The sequence below is a fragment of the Trachurus trachurus genome (assembly GCF_905171665.1).
Source record: "Trachurus trachurus genome assembly, chromosome: 24".
Taxonomy (NCBI): domain Eukaryota; kingdom Metazoa; phylum Chordata; class Actinopteri; order Carangiformes; family Carangidae; genus Trachurus; species Trachurus trachurus.
In genome coordinates this window covers 24,232,425-24,249,032 of record NC_139910.1, presented here as the reverse complement: position 1 = coordinate 24,249,032, position 16,608 = coordinate 24,232,425, and the positions used below count along the sequence as shown (strand labels likewise).

At 42.8% G+C, this 16,608-nt stretch overlaps 1 protein-coding gene across 1 annotated transcript in view; it reads right to left on the bottom strand.

The window, feature by feature from the left end:
* The window catches only part of phip (PHIP subunit of CUL4-Ring ligase complex), a 35,593-nt gene that overhangs the window by 11,526 nt on the left and 7,459 nt on the right, over window positions 1–16,608 (bottom strand). Inside the window, exons 8-25 of the mRNA XM_084000457.1 lie at window positions 15,356–15,577; window positions 13,066–13,166; window positions 12,581–12,651; window positions 11,850–11,950; window positions 11,299–11,339; window positions 10,652–10,750; window positions 9,251–9,407; window positions 8,583–8,717; window positions 5,960–6,088; window positions 5,565–5,790; window positions 4,766–4,888; window positions 2,721–2,904; window positions 2,424–2,526; window positions 2,035–2,172; window positions 1,742–1,839; window positions 1,389–1,596; window positions 860–970; window positions 498–605 (exon numbers count right to left, since the gene is read on the bottom strand). Coding sequence (XP_083856583.1) covers window positions 498–605; window positions 860–970; window positions 1,389–1,596; window positions 1,742–1,839; window positions 2,035–2,172; window positions 2,424–2,526; window positions 2,721–2,904; window positions 4,766–4,888; window positions 5,565–5,790; window positions 5,960–6,088; window positions 8,583–8,717; window positions 9,251–9,407; window positions 10,652–10,750; window positions 11,299–11,339; window positions 11,850–11,950; window positions 12,581–12,651; window positions 13,066–13,166; window positions 15,356–15,577 — 2,355 coding nt within the window. The remainder of the gene's footprint in view (window positions 1–497; window positions 606–859; window positions 971–1,388; window positions 1,597–1,741; window positions 1,840–2,034; window positions 2,173–2,423; window positions 2,527–2,720; window positions 2,905–4,765; window positions 4,889–5,564; window positions 5,791–5,959; window positions 6,089–8,582; window positions 8,718–9,250; window positions 9,408–10,651; window positions 10,751–11,298; window positions 11,340–11,849; window positions 11,951–12,580; window positions 12,652–13,065; window positions 13,167–15,355; window positions 15,578–16,608) is intronic.

Here is a 16,608-nt window from a genome sequence, read left to right as displayed (position 1 = left end):
ATGTGCTATGTGTTCTCTGCTGCCAAATGTGGTTTCTTGTTGGGAGCAGATGGATGCTACAGTGAGTCGCTATCAGAAAGTGATGTGTTTGGGGCTAGCTGGTTAGCATTGCCAACTTCAGTGGAAGAAAAAAGATGTGAGCGAGACGAGACTGTTGCCCTGCACCTCTGGAAACAGCTGTTGCTGAGGAAAGGAATGAAGTCTCATCCTGAGCCTGCAGAGTTTCCTAAGACTGGTCCACAAACAGCTGTTAATGCTAAAGCTATCTGTGGAGCAACAGCAAAACTTGCAAATAGCTCTTTTAATGAAAGTACAGTTCCTCTGTGTAAAGCTTGTTACATGGCTCCACTGTGCTTTTCTTTTGACTATGGGCTTCTCCTCAGCGATTGTGGGCACACAAGTGAAGAGACAATATAAATCTCCAGAAACATGGGATGTAAAGAGCGATGTCTCTTTTCAGAAAGTCTTAAATCCGTCTTTGTCAAACTACTCCTTACCCGCAGCTCCATCTTGTGCCAGGGCTGCTTCTTAGGATTGATGCTGTAAATCTTTTTCTGCCTGGCCATCTCCACGTAGGCTTCATGACCCTGTCTGAAGTAGTATACCTGCACACACACACACAAGCATGTACATAGATCATCTCAAATACACAAAAAAAAGACATAACAACTTTACCTGTGTATATGATCCTCGTACTCTTCTTGACTGTAACTTTATAAGCCAATGACAGGTGATGTGCCCCTTGTTTTTCCCTTGCCATACGCTTCTAATCTTGTTGCTATGTAAAACCTCCGCCTGTGTGTTTTTGGTGCTAGGACACATGTGGTTCACATGTGTAAGAGAAAGCGGCGGCGTGTACCTCGTCTCCCATCTGGGGTATGTAAGGACATCTCCGAGGGACTGTGTCTGTGATCCAAGCCGAGGGAAGCCACTCCTCCAGAGTCAGCCCTTGTTCCTGGAACTCTGTCCTCTGAATGACAAGGCGCAATAAACACTCAACAACAGTTCATTCAAAAGGTTTGCATTCATAACATTTTCTAAATGAATGAGGATTTTGCATTTTTTAAGGACCTACGCTAAGTGGGTTGTCACGATCCATGTTTGCCTATAATTATTATCATTATGAGCACAATGTACAACACACACACACAGTGACTCCGAAACCTTGAACCAATTATTTATCATTTAATTATATAAGCAGCTGATCACTGTAACCATGGCCACTATAGCAGTTTGAACTGTATCGCTTATTATTATGTCTAATTTATGACAAAGGCTGATGACAGCTTGTTACTTTACTTGTTCCTCTCTCCCTCTCTCTCTCTCTCTGTCTGTCTCTCTGTCTCTTGAACAGGACAAAACCAAAATTCCAATTAGTGATGACCAACCTTCCTCTTCTCCTTTGGCTGCTTCTTCTTTGGTAATGCGCCATCTTTGTCTGGTTTGTCTTTCTTCCTTTCCTTTTTCCCGTCCCTCTTCTTCTCTCCGTCCTCCTCAGAGCCGCTGCTCTTCTTTTTCACTTTAACGCTCTTCTTGGGCGGCTCAAGGTTGATCCCTGCATCTGCTGTCCAGTCTGAGTAATCGCTGGAGTAGTCGCTGTGAATCCATCACAGGGGCAAAGATTAAACACCCAGATGTATTTGCTTGTGTTTCGGATTTATGTTTTGCACGTAGTCTGTGGACGTATGTGTAGGAGAGAGATGATGCGATACATGTGCGTGTTCTACTGTATGTGTCGTACCTTGAACTGCTGTGGTCATCTGGCCAGGGCTCTTTCTGCTCCTCTTCCTTCTCCTCCTCTGAAGAGTGTCCGTTGATTTGCCGAACCTCCACCTCCGCCTGCAAACAAGAGAAGCACAGAATTGAATTAAAAAACAAATGAATGAATAAATGAAAACCTTTAAAACTTAAAACCACAAACAAGGTCATCTGTTTTAGAATACACACTTGTTTGGATAAAAAAAAAAAAAAAAGTTAACCACCGTGAAGTATAAAACTAAATCCTAGACAAAGCAGCATCAGCTGTGCATCTACCTCTGAGGTGCTTTCATCATCGTCTGCAGCCTCAGCGCTCTGGCGGCTCGTCTCCTCCATGGCAGCGCGAGTTTGATAACCATGGTTACCTAGGCTCCTCCTCCCCTCATCAGTTGCACAGTCTGATGTGGGATGAACCTGCAGCAACGGAGAGTAGCTTGGTTAATATGAGAAATAACTCAGCTATGTGATATCACAGCTGAAAGCAGAACAATCAAGGACAGGAAATAAAAACAAGGAAACAACGAAGCTGGATTAAAAATACAATGTGTTGAAGAGATGTGTGAGGTGTCAGTAAAATGATTTAAAGGGGAAAATAATCATATTTCTGTAAAGGGCTGTTAAACAATAATGTCTGCGAGTGTGTGTGCAAATGTTAATCCACTTACCCTGCTCTCCTTGGGGAGAGAGTGGATGGTGCGTCTCCTCCTTTCTGACTGATAAATATTGATTTCCTCCTCCCCTTTAGCCTCACGCCAGTTCACCTGTCTCCTGCACGACACACAAACACAATTCATGGTGTACATTTAAGATACAACTTTCAATGGAGGGAATCATACAGTGTTCTCCCCTGTGTGTGTGTGTGTGTGTGTGTGTGTGTGTGTGTGTGTGTGTGTGTGTGTGTGTGTGTGTGTGTGTGTGTGTGTGTGTGTGTGTGTGTGTGTGTGTGTGTGTGTGTGTTTTACCTGACAGAGGCGTCCTCCAGCTCAGGGACTAGCACCCTGCGGCTCCAGGCCACCAGGTCTCCCTCTGTGGCCATCTGGCTGCGTGGGGCGTTGCTGTGCATCTGGCGGACACCCTCGATCTGGCCGCTGCGACGCAGGCCTACGTTGGGTGGGGAGTGCACCTCTGTAGGCGAACCCACCGATCCTGGTGAGGGGAGACACCAAGGAAAGGGAGAGTGTACTGTCTGTTAAATTCTTTTCCATTGACTGACGTTGTTTGATGCCCTTTCCTGTACCTTATAAGAAACAATAGAGGACTCTAATCATCCCAAAATTTAAAGGGACAACGAGGAGTTTTGGAAAAGTGAAGCGTTTTCACAATACATTTATGAGCCTCCGCGCGCACCGTGAAATTCTTTGACCGGCGCAAGACAGACTCATGTTTTCATTCATCAAGAATTAAAGTCAGAGGTTCAAAGACGATCACATACCGTCGTAGTCCCGACCATAAACAGCGATTCGGCGGCGTTATTCTCATGACTCGCCGTGAAACCGAAAGTAAAGAAAAGCTGGTCGACTCGACCAGCATCTCTGCCACCACTAATAATAACAAAATAACGATAGAGACAAAACGATATACAGTATTTATCGAAAATGGGCCCATTTAACAAGTGTGGGTAACGTAGATTCATCCACATTAACGTGAGACTTTTTTATAACCAAATAGAAACTCCTCGTTGTCCCTTTCATGAATGGGAATATTATGCTGTAGAATTATTGGGAAGTAGCTTATTAGTCATTATTTTTTACACATTTTTTACTTATTTCCTTTACTGATTCATTGCTTTGTCTATAATCCGTCAGTAAAAATTGTGAAAAAACACGCACATCAGGTACAGTAGGCCCAGTTGGGATGGGTGCTGGATAAAGGAGGGAATACTAAAAACAATGAAAAAATCTGCACACCATAGAGGCTCCCTTTCAAGGATTTAATAGCATAGTGACGTTTCGAGCACAATGCTCTTTTTCAAACTGCTGTGTAAATGGTACAGAAAGGAATAATATAATCCGTCAGTAAACAGTGAAAAATATCCATCAACCCAAGGTGACGTCTTCTGGTTGCAGTGGTTGAAAACCCAGAGAAACTATTACATAAGACGAAGAAAAGCAGCAAATCCTCACGTATGAGAAGCTGAATCCAGAAACTATCTGGTATCTTAACTAGAAAAAAAATGTGTCCCTAAGACTATTAACCATTTTACAAAACAGTTACTGACTGACTAATCAATTAATTCGGTTGCAGCAGTAAAGGTGGTCGAGTGAGAGATACAAAGAAAGAAAAAAAAAACGAGCGGTTCTAAATAACATGGAGTCAGTTGTTGAGGTAATTATGTTTCAGTTGTAAAACCTAATGGAATTTACAAAGTGTACAATAAAGACACTTGCAAATGAAGACGAATGCAATTACTTCACATTGTGTATGCTAATGTGTGAGGATGGATTACTGCAGCCACAGGCTCTAAATGCATTACCTGACCAAAAGGCACATATCCCCAACACTCATGTATCTTCTGAACTCACCAACTCTTCTGAAGACACAGTTTAAATGTGTGTCATTACATCTTCTAGCTTCCCTGTGTCTCCTTTGTAGCTTTGTATAATTGGACATTATATATGTTTCATATGAAAAATCTTTTTACATTTCATGGTGCATTCATTCCAAACAAAGGGAGGGAAAGTAATCATTATGACTATGATAAATGTGTAATTATTACAAATGTATTGTGCGGTGTAAGTTTCACACTGTTAATTGTACAAATTCATCATATCTGGATTAACGTGGCGTCTGCAAACAACTCTCAGCTTGTTTGAACCTTTGAACCAACTTTTAAGTAACACAGTATTTAGAGAGTATTTTTAACTCAATGAAGACACTGAGGTGCCATTTTTGAATTTCCCTTAAATAGTGTTTTCACTCCCCCGCAGCATGTGAACCACATTGAACCCACGTCAAAGAGCCGCCCACACCGCAACAGTAAGACCTTCCAGTCCTGACTCGGTCCTACCTCTGCTGGCCCGCGTGTCATTTCCTCCCAGTCTTTGGTCTTGTTCCTGCTGCAGCCTCTGAATCATGGTGTCCAGAGGACTGGAACCGTCCACCGCCTGCTCACTCACCACTTGGTTCAGGCCTGACACGGACAAAAAGAAAAAGACATTAGGGCCATAAAGTTCACCGCAGCCAGCCTCGAAACATTCCTACGTTGCGCAAGTCACACTACGCTACCACTTACTTCAAATGAAAAAAACGCAGTGGGGTTTTCTAAAAAAAGAATCCTATCGATTCACATCAATACTCAGAGTGCATTTTAAAAGTAGGACATGTTCAGGTAACATTATTCTAAAAACTGTGAGGTAAAACTCCAGAGAGCTTGTAGAGATTCCTGCCGCGCCGCGCTGCGCCGCTCCCCTTGTTCCCTTCACCTGTCTTCACTGTGTAATACTAATGCTTTTCATTAAACGCTGACTGTTTCTGTTTATATACCTGCCAAGATTATAAACTGCTTTATTAATTCTGGATTTAATTGCCAGTGCAGGGGCATTTTCAGTAAAAGCCTCTCGTTAGACACATTTGAAGACAGATAACATTCTTGTCAAGTAATGAGCTACAAGAGCGCCATGATCAGCTTGACAAAAGCGTCTTTGATCGGCTGACAGATGGGCTCTGATGAGGCCTCTGGGTAAAGATCTGATCGGAGGTGTAGAAACAGACGAGGAACAAGTTCGGCTACGGCTGGCTCTCCGCGACCCCAAAAAAGGTGAAGGAGAGGTGCGGCTGGGGGTCCGCCCCGGCTCCGGTCTCTGTACCTGAGGAAGTGACGCCCATCTGTGGGATCAGCTGCTCGTCCCTGCAGCCCTCCCTGCCGGGCACCAGCCGCTGGTATCTAGGAGGGTGGGGGTTTCCGTCCACGTCCACCAGGAAGGGAGGGGGCATCAGGTGCGGCGCCTGCTGCGTCTGCTCATCCAGGACGTAATTGTTGGCGTCCCGGATCAGCGGCCGATAGTCGGTATGGAAAAACATCTGGTCCGCTATCTGAAGCAGAGGTGGAGGGTAGCGGGTCAATTTACACAAAAGCTAATACATCTATACGTTTCATTTTCATTTTCCGCACTTGCTGATCTCAGGAAGTGACATTGAAATGTTGTTAAATGCTCAGTTAAAGGTATTTGTGTCAATATATAAGACGGCCCTGTCTCTTTACCTTGTCATACTTGCTGCTGGAGCCGAAGCCAAAGATGAGCAGGTGTCCGTGTGAGTCTGTGGCTGCAAAATGCTGCCCATCTGGACTACATTTGCAGTCAAACAACGCCCCATGCCCTTGGCCCTCAATCTATTAACAGAGATAAAGAAAGAAGGGAAGGAAGGCAAACAGAGCACACTGTTAATCTTAATTTCGCTCACTGCCTGTTGGGAATTCCAGGCAAGTGTAGCTGTTGTATGGCACAGACAGTCAACACTATCTAATACACATGATCACACGCGCTGCTGAGTGAGCCAAACTAATGGCTACAAACATACAGGTGCTGCTCTACAACATTTTCCTTAAATATCGAATCAAAATAATGCATTTGTGATTCAGCAAACAGCCACTTTGAGAAAAGTGCCAAGGTCTCTTTTTCAGATAAACATTTCAGCTCAGCAGCATTTCACAATCCCAGCAACAATAGTGCAGTAAACAGAGTCAGATGATGGAGAGGAGAGAGTGTTATCCTCTCTTACAAAACAGCCATAGAAGTCATCGACTACCTGTTGCCTTCACTTGTTCCATCACATTCACTTCAGCTCCATTCAAACACAAGACGAAAACATCTCTAGTTTCATTTTTACCTCTTATTCACTGAAAAAAGACGACAAGAGTCCAAATCTGAAGCAGTGAGCTTTCAGGTGTCTCCTACTCAGACAATATAACACAAAGAGCGGAGTTGAAGGGACACAATATGACGACAGTGTTTGAAAGAATAAACGGTGTGTGTTTGCTTAAATGGTAAGTGTGTGGGAGACATGATGCACCTGTCCCACACAGCAGTGCCACTCAACTTTTGCCTCAAGCGTCTTGTAGGCTTTGCCCCATCAAAGTTACAGTTCTGCAGTTCTGCTTTGGAAATCATTGCTCATCATCGCTCTGTTGCCGAGAGTTTAGGAGAGAAGACTGACACCACTCTCATGTATATCAATCATACATCAATATCGTGGTTTCACGGTATAGTGGCATTATTGCGGTTACAGCACTAAAATGTGTTGTTTCGAAATGTCTAGGTAAAAAAATAAAAAATAAAAAATTTCCATTGAACATATAGAATATTTGGATCATTAGTAAATGTGTATCAAGTTGGAATAAATTATGAAGAAATAATTGTAATCTTCTTAATAAAATCAAAAATAAATGCAGTCCTTTAAGGGAGGCTATTTTTTGGAAACCCACAGTTTTCGTCTAAACGCCCAAAATGAATCTTTTGGGAAACAATGTTGTCACAGCCCGACCTCTCTAACCTGTAACCTGAGCCACACCGCTAGACGTAACCAAACAACAACAGCCAACTACTGTCTGGTCCCTCAGATACTGCGCTTGAAATGCGTCCATTAAATCGGCATCAATCGGCTATTTGGACTGGCACGACTCTCCCAGTCAACATTTACTCTATAATGTTCGGAGTTTGAATACATCGCACAAACTTTCCACGTCTTCTTCTCTGTTGTTGCTGTGTTTGTGTGGCAGTGTTAGAGCGCCACACGTGACAGTCTACAGCTACAACCTGATGGATTTCTGACCTGCACTGTCTCTCTTTGACAGGACATAAAAACCAGCTCATACCGCAGGAACGGTATGACGCAGAATTTTAGTGGTTTTAAAACCGTGACCTTTTCATACCGTGTTATACCTTGAGCACGGTAACCGGCCCATGCCTTCTTCTGTCTGTGAAACATCAGGCCACACAGTCAGCAGCTGGTGAACTGAGCTTCACTGGCTAGACGGAAAACAAGGGAAACAGCAAGTCTGTTTCTGCCAACCAGCACCACAACTCAAGCTACAGTTTGGCACAGAGCCTGATTATAATATTATAATATATTTGATCATTTAAAAAAGTACTGGTAAGTTCATTTTGTTTCCCTTTCCTCCCAGTCTGTAAACCAAGCTAAACTAATTGGCTGCTGTATTTTTACATTGTCGTCTTCATGTCTCAACAGGAAAAGTGAAGAAACACTGAACTATTCTTTGAAGTTTCCAGCTGAATTCTGGGCCTTTTCACACACTTGGTGTTATCTAACAAACGCTGCTCGCTGTCTACGATCAACACCAAGATTTTGGACGACTGACCAGCTCTCCGCGTGACGCACTTGTTTTGAGGCTGACTAATACTGTCCTTGGTTACCATAGAGACACAGGCAGGAAATACAACAGAGACATCAACAATTAGATGAATAACTACAGCAGCATATGCACATGAGCGTAGCGCCGTGATTTCACTCCACGCTGGACCTGAGCCCGCGGACACGCACGGAGCATTAAAAAAAGACAAGAGAAGAAGACATAATGGAGGTGAGAGAGAAAGTGAAAGCAGAGTGGGAGGAGAGCGACTGTTAGAGGGTGAAAGGGAAAGAATGTGAGACAAAGAGGGACAGAGAAGGAATGTGTGGAGGGGACAGATGCACAATAAAAAGCACACATCTCTGCAGGCCAGATAACAAAAATGCTAATCCCTGTATCTTTCTAATTATTCGCTGCACAAGATACAAGACGACTGCCTCATACAAGAGACAGGAAAGAATCAGCTTTGAATGTAGCCGAAGACGAGTCAGAGACACAGGATGGACAAAGATCTTACCATGTTGAAGTAGGAGCGGATCTTGACCCCTCTGGCCAGGTCCCACACTATACAATTCCCATCATGCCCCGCTGAGAAAAGGATTCGTGGGTCAAAGGGGTGTGGCTCCAGCACAAACACCTCATCCTCGTGACCCTGTCATTAAACATTTGGAACATTTGGGTTAGGACACTCAAGACGGACAATAAATCATCTGGGTGTGTTTAGTAAAGGTCTTTTTCCCTTTTGATTTAACATGTTTTAACATTTATGTCCCTTGTATTCCCTTTCCCTGTGTAAGTGTGTTTAGAGGGTGAGCCAAGAGTTACTCAGACATCCAACATTTCAGAGTCAGCTACAAAACCACAAGTGTTTTAATGTAAGAAACAACCAGCGTAACATCAGCACCACTGCTTTTTGTTTTTCCGCTGGTTGATCTGCAAAGTTTTCCAGGCGAACATCAAATGTCCCACTTCTCTGAATGCAACGCTGTAGTGTTCTCAACAGCTAACGACTGCATCGTTAACATTACTTGGCAAAAACTACTCAGAGTTTGTTTTAGGAACAATAAATGAATCGCAGAAAAGTGCTAGACAGTGTCATTTAATTGTTGGAAAGCGTCTGTTGAAGTCGTCGTTGTACCAGAGTGTGTTGTGTTTGTGTTTGAAGTGTGTTGAGTTGCTTCGTACCATCAGGACGTGGACGAGGTTTCCCGTGAGGGAGTTCCACACCTTCAGCGTCAGATTGTTGGCTGCGGTGATCACCGTGCCGTCGTGGCGATCCCACGCTACCATGGTAACCTTCAGCTTGGTCACCTTGTCTTCCAGTGGAGGAGGGTTGTACTTCCTACGGGGAAGATGTTGACACCAATTATGATCAGAAATGAATGTAAGTGTTAAAATGGCATAAAAATTAAGAGGATCATCTTTCTAAACCGTCAATTAAATTAAATAGATTTTTTTTTTTTTACACCATTAATGAGGAGCCAGTCAATCTGTCAGCTAGACCCAACCTCTTTACATCTTAGGGGAATTATTCACAACCACGGCTGTTACATAAGTAAACTGTGAAAAGCAGCACGTGAAAAACACTTTTCTTGTGACTTTTTGTACTTTTCCAGATGGTACAGAAACAGCCTTAACTTATGTGCAGCAGTGTAGTTATGGTCTGCAGACTGAAATCCATGTGTTTTTCACTGTTTTATCACATCACATAAGCTTGGGAGGCATTTTTACAAAGCAGCTGCTGGTTTTTATACCACGGATAACAAAGCGTTAACTGCGTTAATTCTCATGGTTGTCTCGTGTTTGTGTTTGTGTTCATTCAGGCAATAAAGACTTTAAAAGCCTGTCAGTACCATCTCTATTCATTCACTGTGAGTGATGCCTGAGGTGAATCTATATTCTGCCTGCGAGCTATCGGGTAATCAATCACTGTCACACTTTATGCCACAGGTGTCACAGTGTTGTTTTATTTTTTTTATTCAACTTAATTATTCATGCTCTGTACATTATGAGGCATCTCACACAAATGGTGAATATATAAACGCAGATGTATGTAATTGAAAGAAAAATATTTACGGGGATTAGGGATGTCACAATTACTTGTTTTCACAATTAATCGCGGTATTAAACGCCACAATTAATTGATCGTAAAGATTCCTAAATACCGTCACTTTCCGGAAAAGATTATGTCGGAACCATATCAGCAGGTGCGCCAAAGTAAAGGAAAATGCACAGATACTGGTCCATTTATCTAACGTAACGCTGAATTGGTGGGAATTTAAATGTATGTGTATGTAAATGTAAATGTATTGATGCATAATAATCGTGATAATCGTAATACCGTGATTATTTCTCTGACAATAATCATACCAAGAAAATCTATAATCGTGACATCCCTAACGGGGATTATTATATATTATATTTCTAATTCTAAATGGTCCACAGTTTACAGCAGGGGCCTGGGCTTTTCTGTTCATAAAATGATTGATTTTTGTGAAATTTAGCCTGGCATTATAACCCGTAGGATCGTCCCAGCCCACGGCTCCGAGCTCTGAGCAGACTTTTGACAGTCATACACACACTTACCCGGGTAATTTGGTCTGCATGTCCAGCAGAATGCTTCTCCAGCCCTGAGGCTGCAGCTGCCAGATTCGCGCTGTACCATCCCTGCTGCCGCTCACAAACCTACAACGCACACACATACACATTTGTAGACACGTATAGTAATCAAGCAGCAGCTTAACAGTAAATGTAACACTTCTATTTCGGCGTTCTGCGGTACAATGGCTGCTTTCATCTGCACGGATCAGTATACACTAACTGTAGGTAGTGGTACCCTCCCCTTCTCTGCCTCTCCCACCCTCTCCCCCCTTCGCATAGACAGTCCACCTCCCTCACTGCTGAGATTACAGCAGCCCAGGGGAATTACAGCTGAGCTTGTTTTTCTGCAAACTCCACACAGGCACACATCATTTTACACTCAGCCAGTGCATGATTTCTGCAACAGTATGCGTGTGTGTCTATGTGTGTATGTGTGTGTGTGTGTGTGTGTGTGAGAGAGAGAGAGAGAACGTGTATAAGAGCATGCATCAGATAGTAAGTAACTGTGGTTTTCTGCTGACACTATCAAGTCACATTACAACACCCTGAGGGTCCATAAAGACAAACAGCAGTGCACACACCAATATTAACTACACCAGCTATAGAGCCAGTGGAAACCTGTGCAAACTCACCTGTCACTGCAATGTGAAAATTGGATGCTGTCGACTTTGTCCTGGGTGAGAAAAGGAAAAAAAAAAAAAAAGTTAAAATAAGCCAGTGAGTAATGAGCATTTCTTCTGTCAGTAATCACAGCGCTTTTACTGTATATTAGGAGGAAATCATGTTCACTCCAGGACCACTTACAAACCTTTTTTCAGAGCTTTCACACAATCCCACTGTCTTCCTCAGCAGATGGAGTTTGCTCGGTTGTCATGGAGACAATAACAACAATCTCCGTTAAAATCCAGCTGCTGAGGAAGACCATGAGATACAGCTGAAAGCCCGAGACAAAGGGTGAGTGAACCTTGAGTTTTTAGTTTTCTTTCTAAATGAGCTTGCTGATTGATGTGGACATAAAATATGTTTTTTTTTTATTATTTTTATTATCATTTAACAAATTATGGACAAACAGACTTAAACGATAGCCCACCTTTTGATTCATTAGCAAAAACAATGTATCTTAATAGCGTGTTGCTTTGACTACAGAGCACAGTTTTCACAAACAGACTCTTTATTCACTCACTGTGTGTGACTCAAGCTCAGAGATCTTCTCAGGTTGGCCTGAACCAAAGTAGTACACCCTGATGATGTGATCCGTGCTTCCTGTGGCCAGGAACATACCACCTGGACACACACACACACACACACACACACACACACACACACACACACACACACACACACACACACACACACACACACACACACACACACACACACACACACACACACACACACACACACACACACACACACACACACAAGAGTCAGTCCTGCTACTGCGCACAGGCATTCATTTACAATTCTCAACAAAATCATTTTAGGAAGTGTTCCTGTATATCCTCCTCTGCTTCTCTTTTATTTCATGCCTGAGGCACTGCAGCATAACAATATCCATATACAGTATTCCAGTATTTATAAGGTGGATTTAAGATAAATAATAGAATACATAATGGTTGATATACTCTCCGAGGATCAAATTGTGGTGAAAACAAACTTTTTACACTTACAAGTCATTCATCAAACATTCAAGGTCAGTACCATCTCCGACCAGAAATATAATCTCAGCAGCTGGAAAGAACACGTATTCCACTTTTTCTGACAAGCAGTGGGGCCACTTCAGTGTTGCTGTCTACTCTGCCGGCCGTTCACTTAATCTGATATAATAATTATGCTTTTTTTTTATTTTTATTTTTTATTTTATTTTACGGTGGTGTGGAAGCATGCGTGAAGATCAAAGCGAGCCGTTCTCACCTGCGCTGAAGGAGGAGCAGATCATCTGGACGCCAGGTCTGGAACGTTCTGTGAATTTACTGGGCCTCTGACTGGACATGGACACGAGAACAGAAATAGACGGTTACAGTATAATTCAGCCATAAACCATTTGTGCCTGAATATATTGGTTTGTGTGATTTAAGGAGAGCAGGTTCCGCATCTGGGCAGGTTCAGTGAATTAGGATCACTGTCACGCTGAGCATTACTTGGCATATTCAGTACAATACAGAACAAGTTTGCAATCCAGTTTGCCGTAAACAGGAAGTTGAAATCACAAGTGTTGGAGTAACAATGTATTATCAAGACAGCACACAAGAAATATGAAAAGCCTAAAAAACTACGACTTTTCACCATGTAACAAACACAGAAAATAACAGTTTCAGCTTGACAAAATCTGTCATTTCATAAGGTGTGAACATCACTCGTGCAGGTGAGACTTTGTGAACAACGTTTGTGTTTCTCACCCGAACTTGAGCGTGCGTGCGTCCCACTGCCAGAAGCAGATGGTGCCGTCTGCTCCGGTGGAGGACAGGTAGCGCTTGGAACCACTACAGAGGGGCGAAAACTGCAAACACAACAGAATAGAGGTTACAGATGATCACCGTGGTAACTCAGACATTAAGAACATCCAACCATTGGCTCGATTGCTCATCGTACAGGGGCGAGTGGGGTGGGGGGCTGGAGGTAATCCCAGCTGACGTAGGACGAGTGGTGGGTTCACCCTGGACAGGGACCATCAGCACACACACACACACACTTAAACTCCTACAGGTAATTACACATTCCTCAGGAGGAAGCCAAAAAACCCAGAGAGCTCATATGTAAGCACAGGGAGAACATGCAAACTCCATCCAGGCCCAAAAGTGGAACCCAGAACCTTCTTGCTAATGAACCACAGCACCATGATTCGGATGAGAACCAAATTCTGTACTTTTATTGGTACAGACATAATTCCCACAGTAATCCCGATGAGTATCGATTTACCTAAAATCAAACGGGACCTCAGTTTGGTACCTGAACGCACCGTCATGTCTGTGAGACAGTGGAGGAGTGTCTGGCTCCTCGCTGCACATTATCTCTCGTAAACAGATTGACAACGCAGCTGTCTGAACGGGCCGGGCCGGCTTCCTCTTTTTTATGGCCGGGTTCGGCCCGAGGATTAGTGCTAGTTGGACCACGGTGGGACAGTGGGTCTGGGCTGTTCAGGCCTGTTGAGAACCCTACTGTCTGTGAACAGCCCCTCCTCTCCCTGCACACTCTGAAGCTGCAAACAGAGACTCCTCATTACGCTGTTTGCACTAGCAAAACAGTAAATATTCAAAACGTACAAGTTTTTACTAATGTCTTATAACCAAAATAACTTCAGTTACCACACATACACAATACGCCTACAGTACTGGTACCCAGGAACTTATACAGCAGGGTTTCCACTACATTAAGTAGTAGTGGCCTGCCACTTGTTAATTATTGCCGCCACTTCAGAATCAGGTCGGATGCACCTGACACACAATAATAATCTACCAGTTACCAGTACTTAGTTTGCACCTTAATAAATAATAAACCCCCTAAAATGTCTCAGTCTGCTGGGTTTATCAATAAACAATATTGACGAGGTTATTATAGCCCATAAGTTTTACACCACGTGTCCTTTTTTGTCTGTAAACATAACATGATGATCTTGCAGAGGGGGGGCACTGCTTAAAAAATCCTTAAGGAAACACTGATACTGTATTGGTTAAAATGTGAAAGGTACCCGTCCCTAACCACCATGCTGCCCACATTACCAATACCACCAAAAAAAAACTAAAGGGCAATTACCAATGCAGTGATTTCGGGAGGGTTCAGAGATACAGAAGATCAAGAGGCCATCATCAAACATTTCACACTATACTATATTCACCAGCATAAGTGTGACAATGCTCTGTATTTGTCTAATGAGAAGCGGTTCCATTAACAGACCAAAACTGAAAGTACTTCCTGCTTAACCAAAGCCTTACATGGCTAATTACACTGTGCCATAGATCTCAATTGTTCCAAAATTTAGTCCCCAACAAATGCACTATTTTCTCTTAGAGGAACAAAACTAAAAACTGTAGTGACTCGCTGTTTCAGGAAACGACCAAGCCTTTAAAAAAAAAAGGTATGCTCATAAGTAAACTGAACCAGTGCACTGTTTGGTCTTCTGCTGGGAAATTTTTGGACACTCACATAAACAATGGGCCACCTTATCCTTTAACAGACATGGTGTTATAACATCATTATGCACATCTCTGACTGTGACAACGACTCTGTTCACCAGACCAGTACAATACCATTTTATTACATCCTGGATATCAGCCAGCCGTGTCATCAATCGCCCATATGCTGGGGGTTTCTTCTTGACCTAATCTACTTAAAAACATAAAACACTACAGCGGGGTGGACTGCAGTAAAGTTTCAGTTGTTCATAATTTAAATATAGTTTCAGTGGCTCTGAGAAAACATCATATTTGGCTGTACAAAATCAACCAGTGTGCAAAAATACCCACAAAAACATCAGCTAGGCTCCAACTTTAGTTGAACAAGTGTGAATCCAACCAGTGTAAATGAGGATTCAATAGCGTACTGTTACAAACACAGAATCACACACACTGCAAAGCCTGAGGGCAACGATTAAAAATACTTTTAGTGTCTTTCAGTTCCTCTTTTGGGGAAAACCAAATACACAGAGACAAACATCCATTCAAAGCCACATCACCCTGACAATGCTCCTACCTGTAGCGAGGTGATGGAGGCAGCGTGTCCCTCCAGGACGGCCAGGGGGGCGCACGTCTGTAAGCACCACACTCTGATGGTCTTGTCGCAGGACCCGGCGGCGATCATGGTGTTCTCGTAGCTGACGGCCATGTCGGAGATCTCGGCGGCGTGGCCGCGCAGCGTCGCCAGCAGCCGTCCGTCATCTGTTCCCCAGATCTTCACCAGGCAGTCGTCTGAGCCCTGGGAGAGGAAGACGGACCCGTCAACACGGCTATCAAATGAAGACTAGTATTTTAAGAAAGTTTGAGCTGTGGCGTGTCTGTCTCTGAAGCACACTTCAAGTAAGACAAATTAAACATGTCAAGTTCAAAAAAGACTTCTAAAAGAAATCCATCCCAGCTCGCTGCAGCCTGCGCACTGTCAGCAGACTGGCAAACTTGGAACACAAACAGAGGAGTGAGTCTTCAGATGCAAAAATAGAGTTGATTAATCTACAGTCTGACAAAGAGTGATACTGACCATTTTAAGTCAAAACATCTAACGTGATTATTATCAGTGAGAGGAATAACACTGCAATCGTCATGTAAACACCTTCACTATATCATCACAAAACAAGGACCAAGTCTCTCTTTGCCAATTAGCAGGCGCATCGCTGCCACGGTGTCAGTACATCTTAGAGCTCGTCTGACGCGCTTGTAAGGAGTTCACATGCAAAGTCACATTTATACGCTCACAGAGAAACAATGATTACATACATTAACACACAGAAATATAAACACACCAAGTATTCACAAGGTTTGTTCTTTTATTTTGTGATGTGTGGTCGCACACAGGAGTGCGGCCACTAACTGGACTTGCTGTTCATTTGTTGTGCTGTTTTGATGCTTCATCATTGTATTGTCCTGTCTGAGTACTGTGTTCTATATTTTATTAGCTGTTTTGCCTTTACTGTCTGTGTAGTGTATCACCATTTGTATTTTATTTATTGTATTGTTTTTATTCCTTGTGGTGTACTGTTAGTTGTACTTTTTTATTTTATTTATTTATTTATTTATTTATTTATTTATTTATTAGGGACTACAGATGTAATTTAGCGGCTTGGCTACAAACTGGTATTTACTACAGTATTTTATACCAGTGTTCATCGGATCCATATGCACTATCCCTATTAAAATAAAGTATTTATTATTATTAATTTCTTTTGGCTTAACTATATTATATTAGTACACTGTTGGAAAAAACTGTTTTCAGACACATTCCTCTTTTTATTC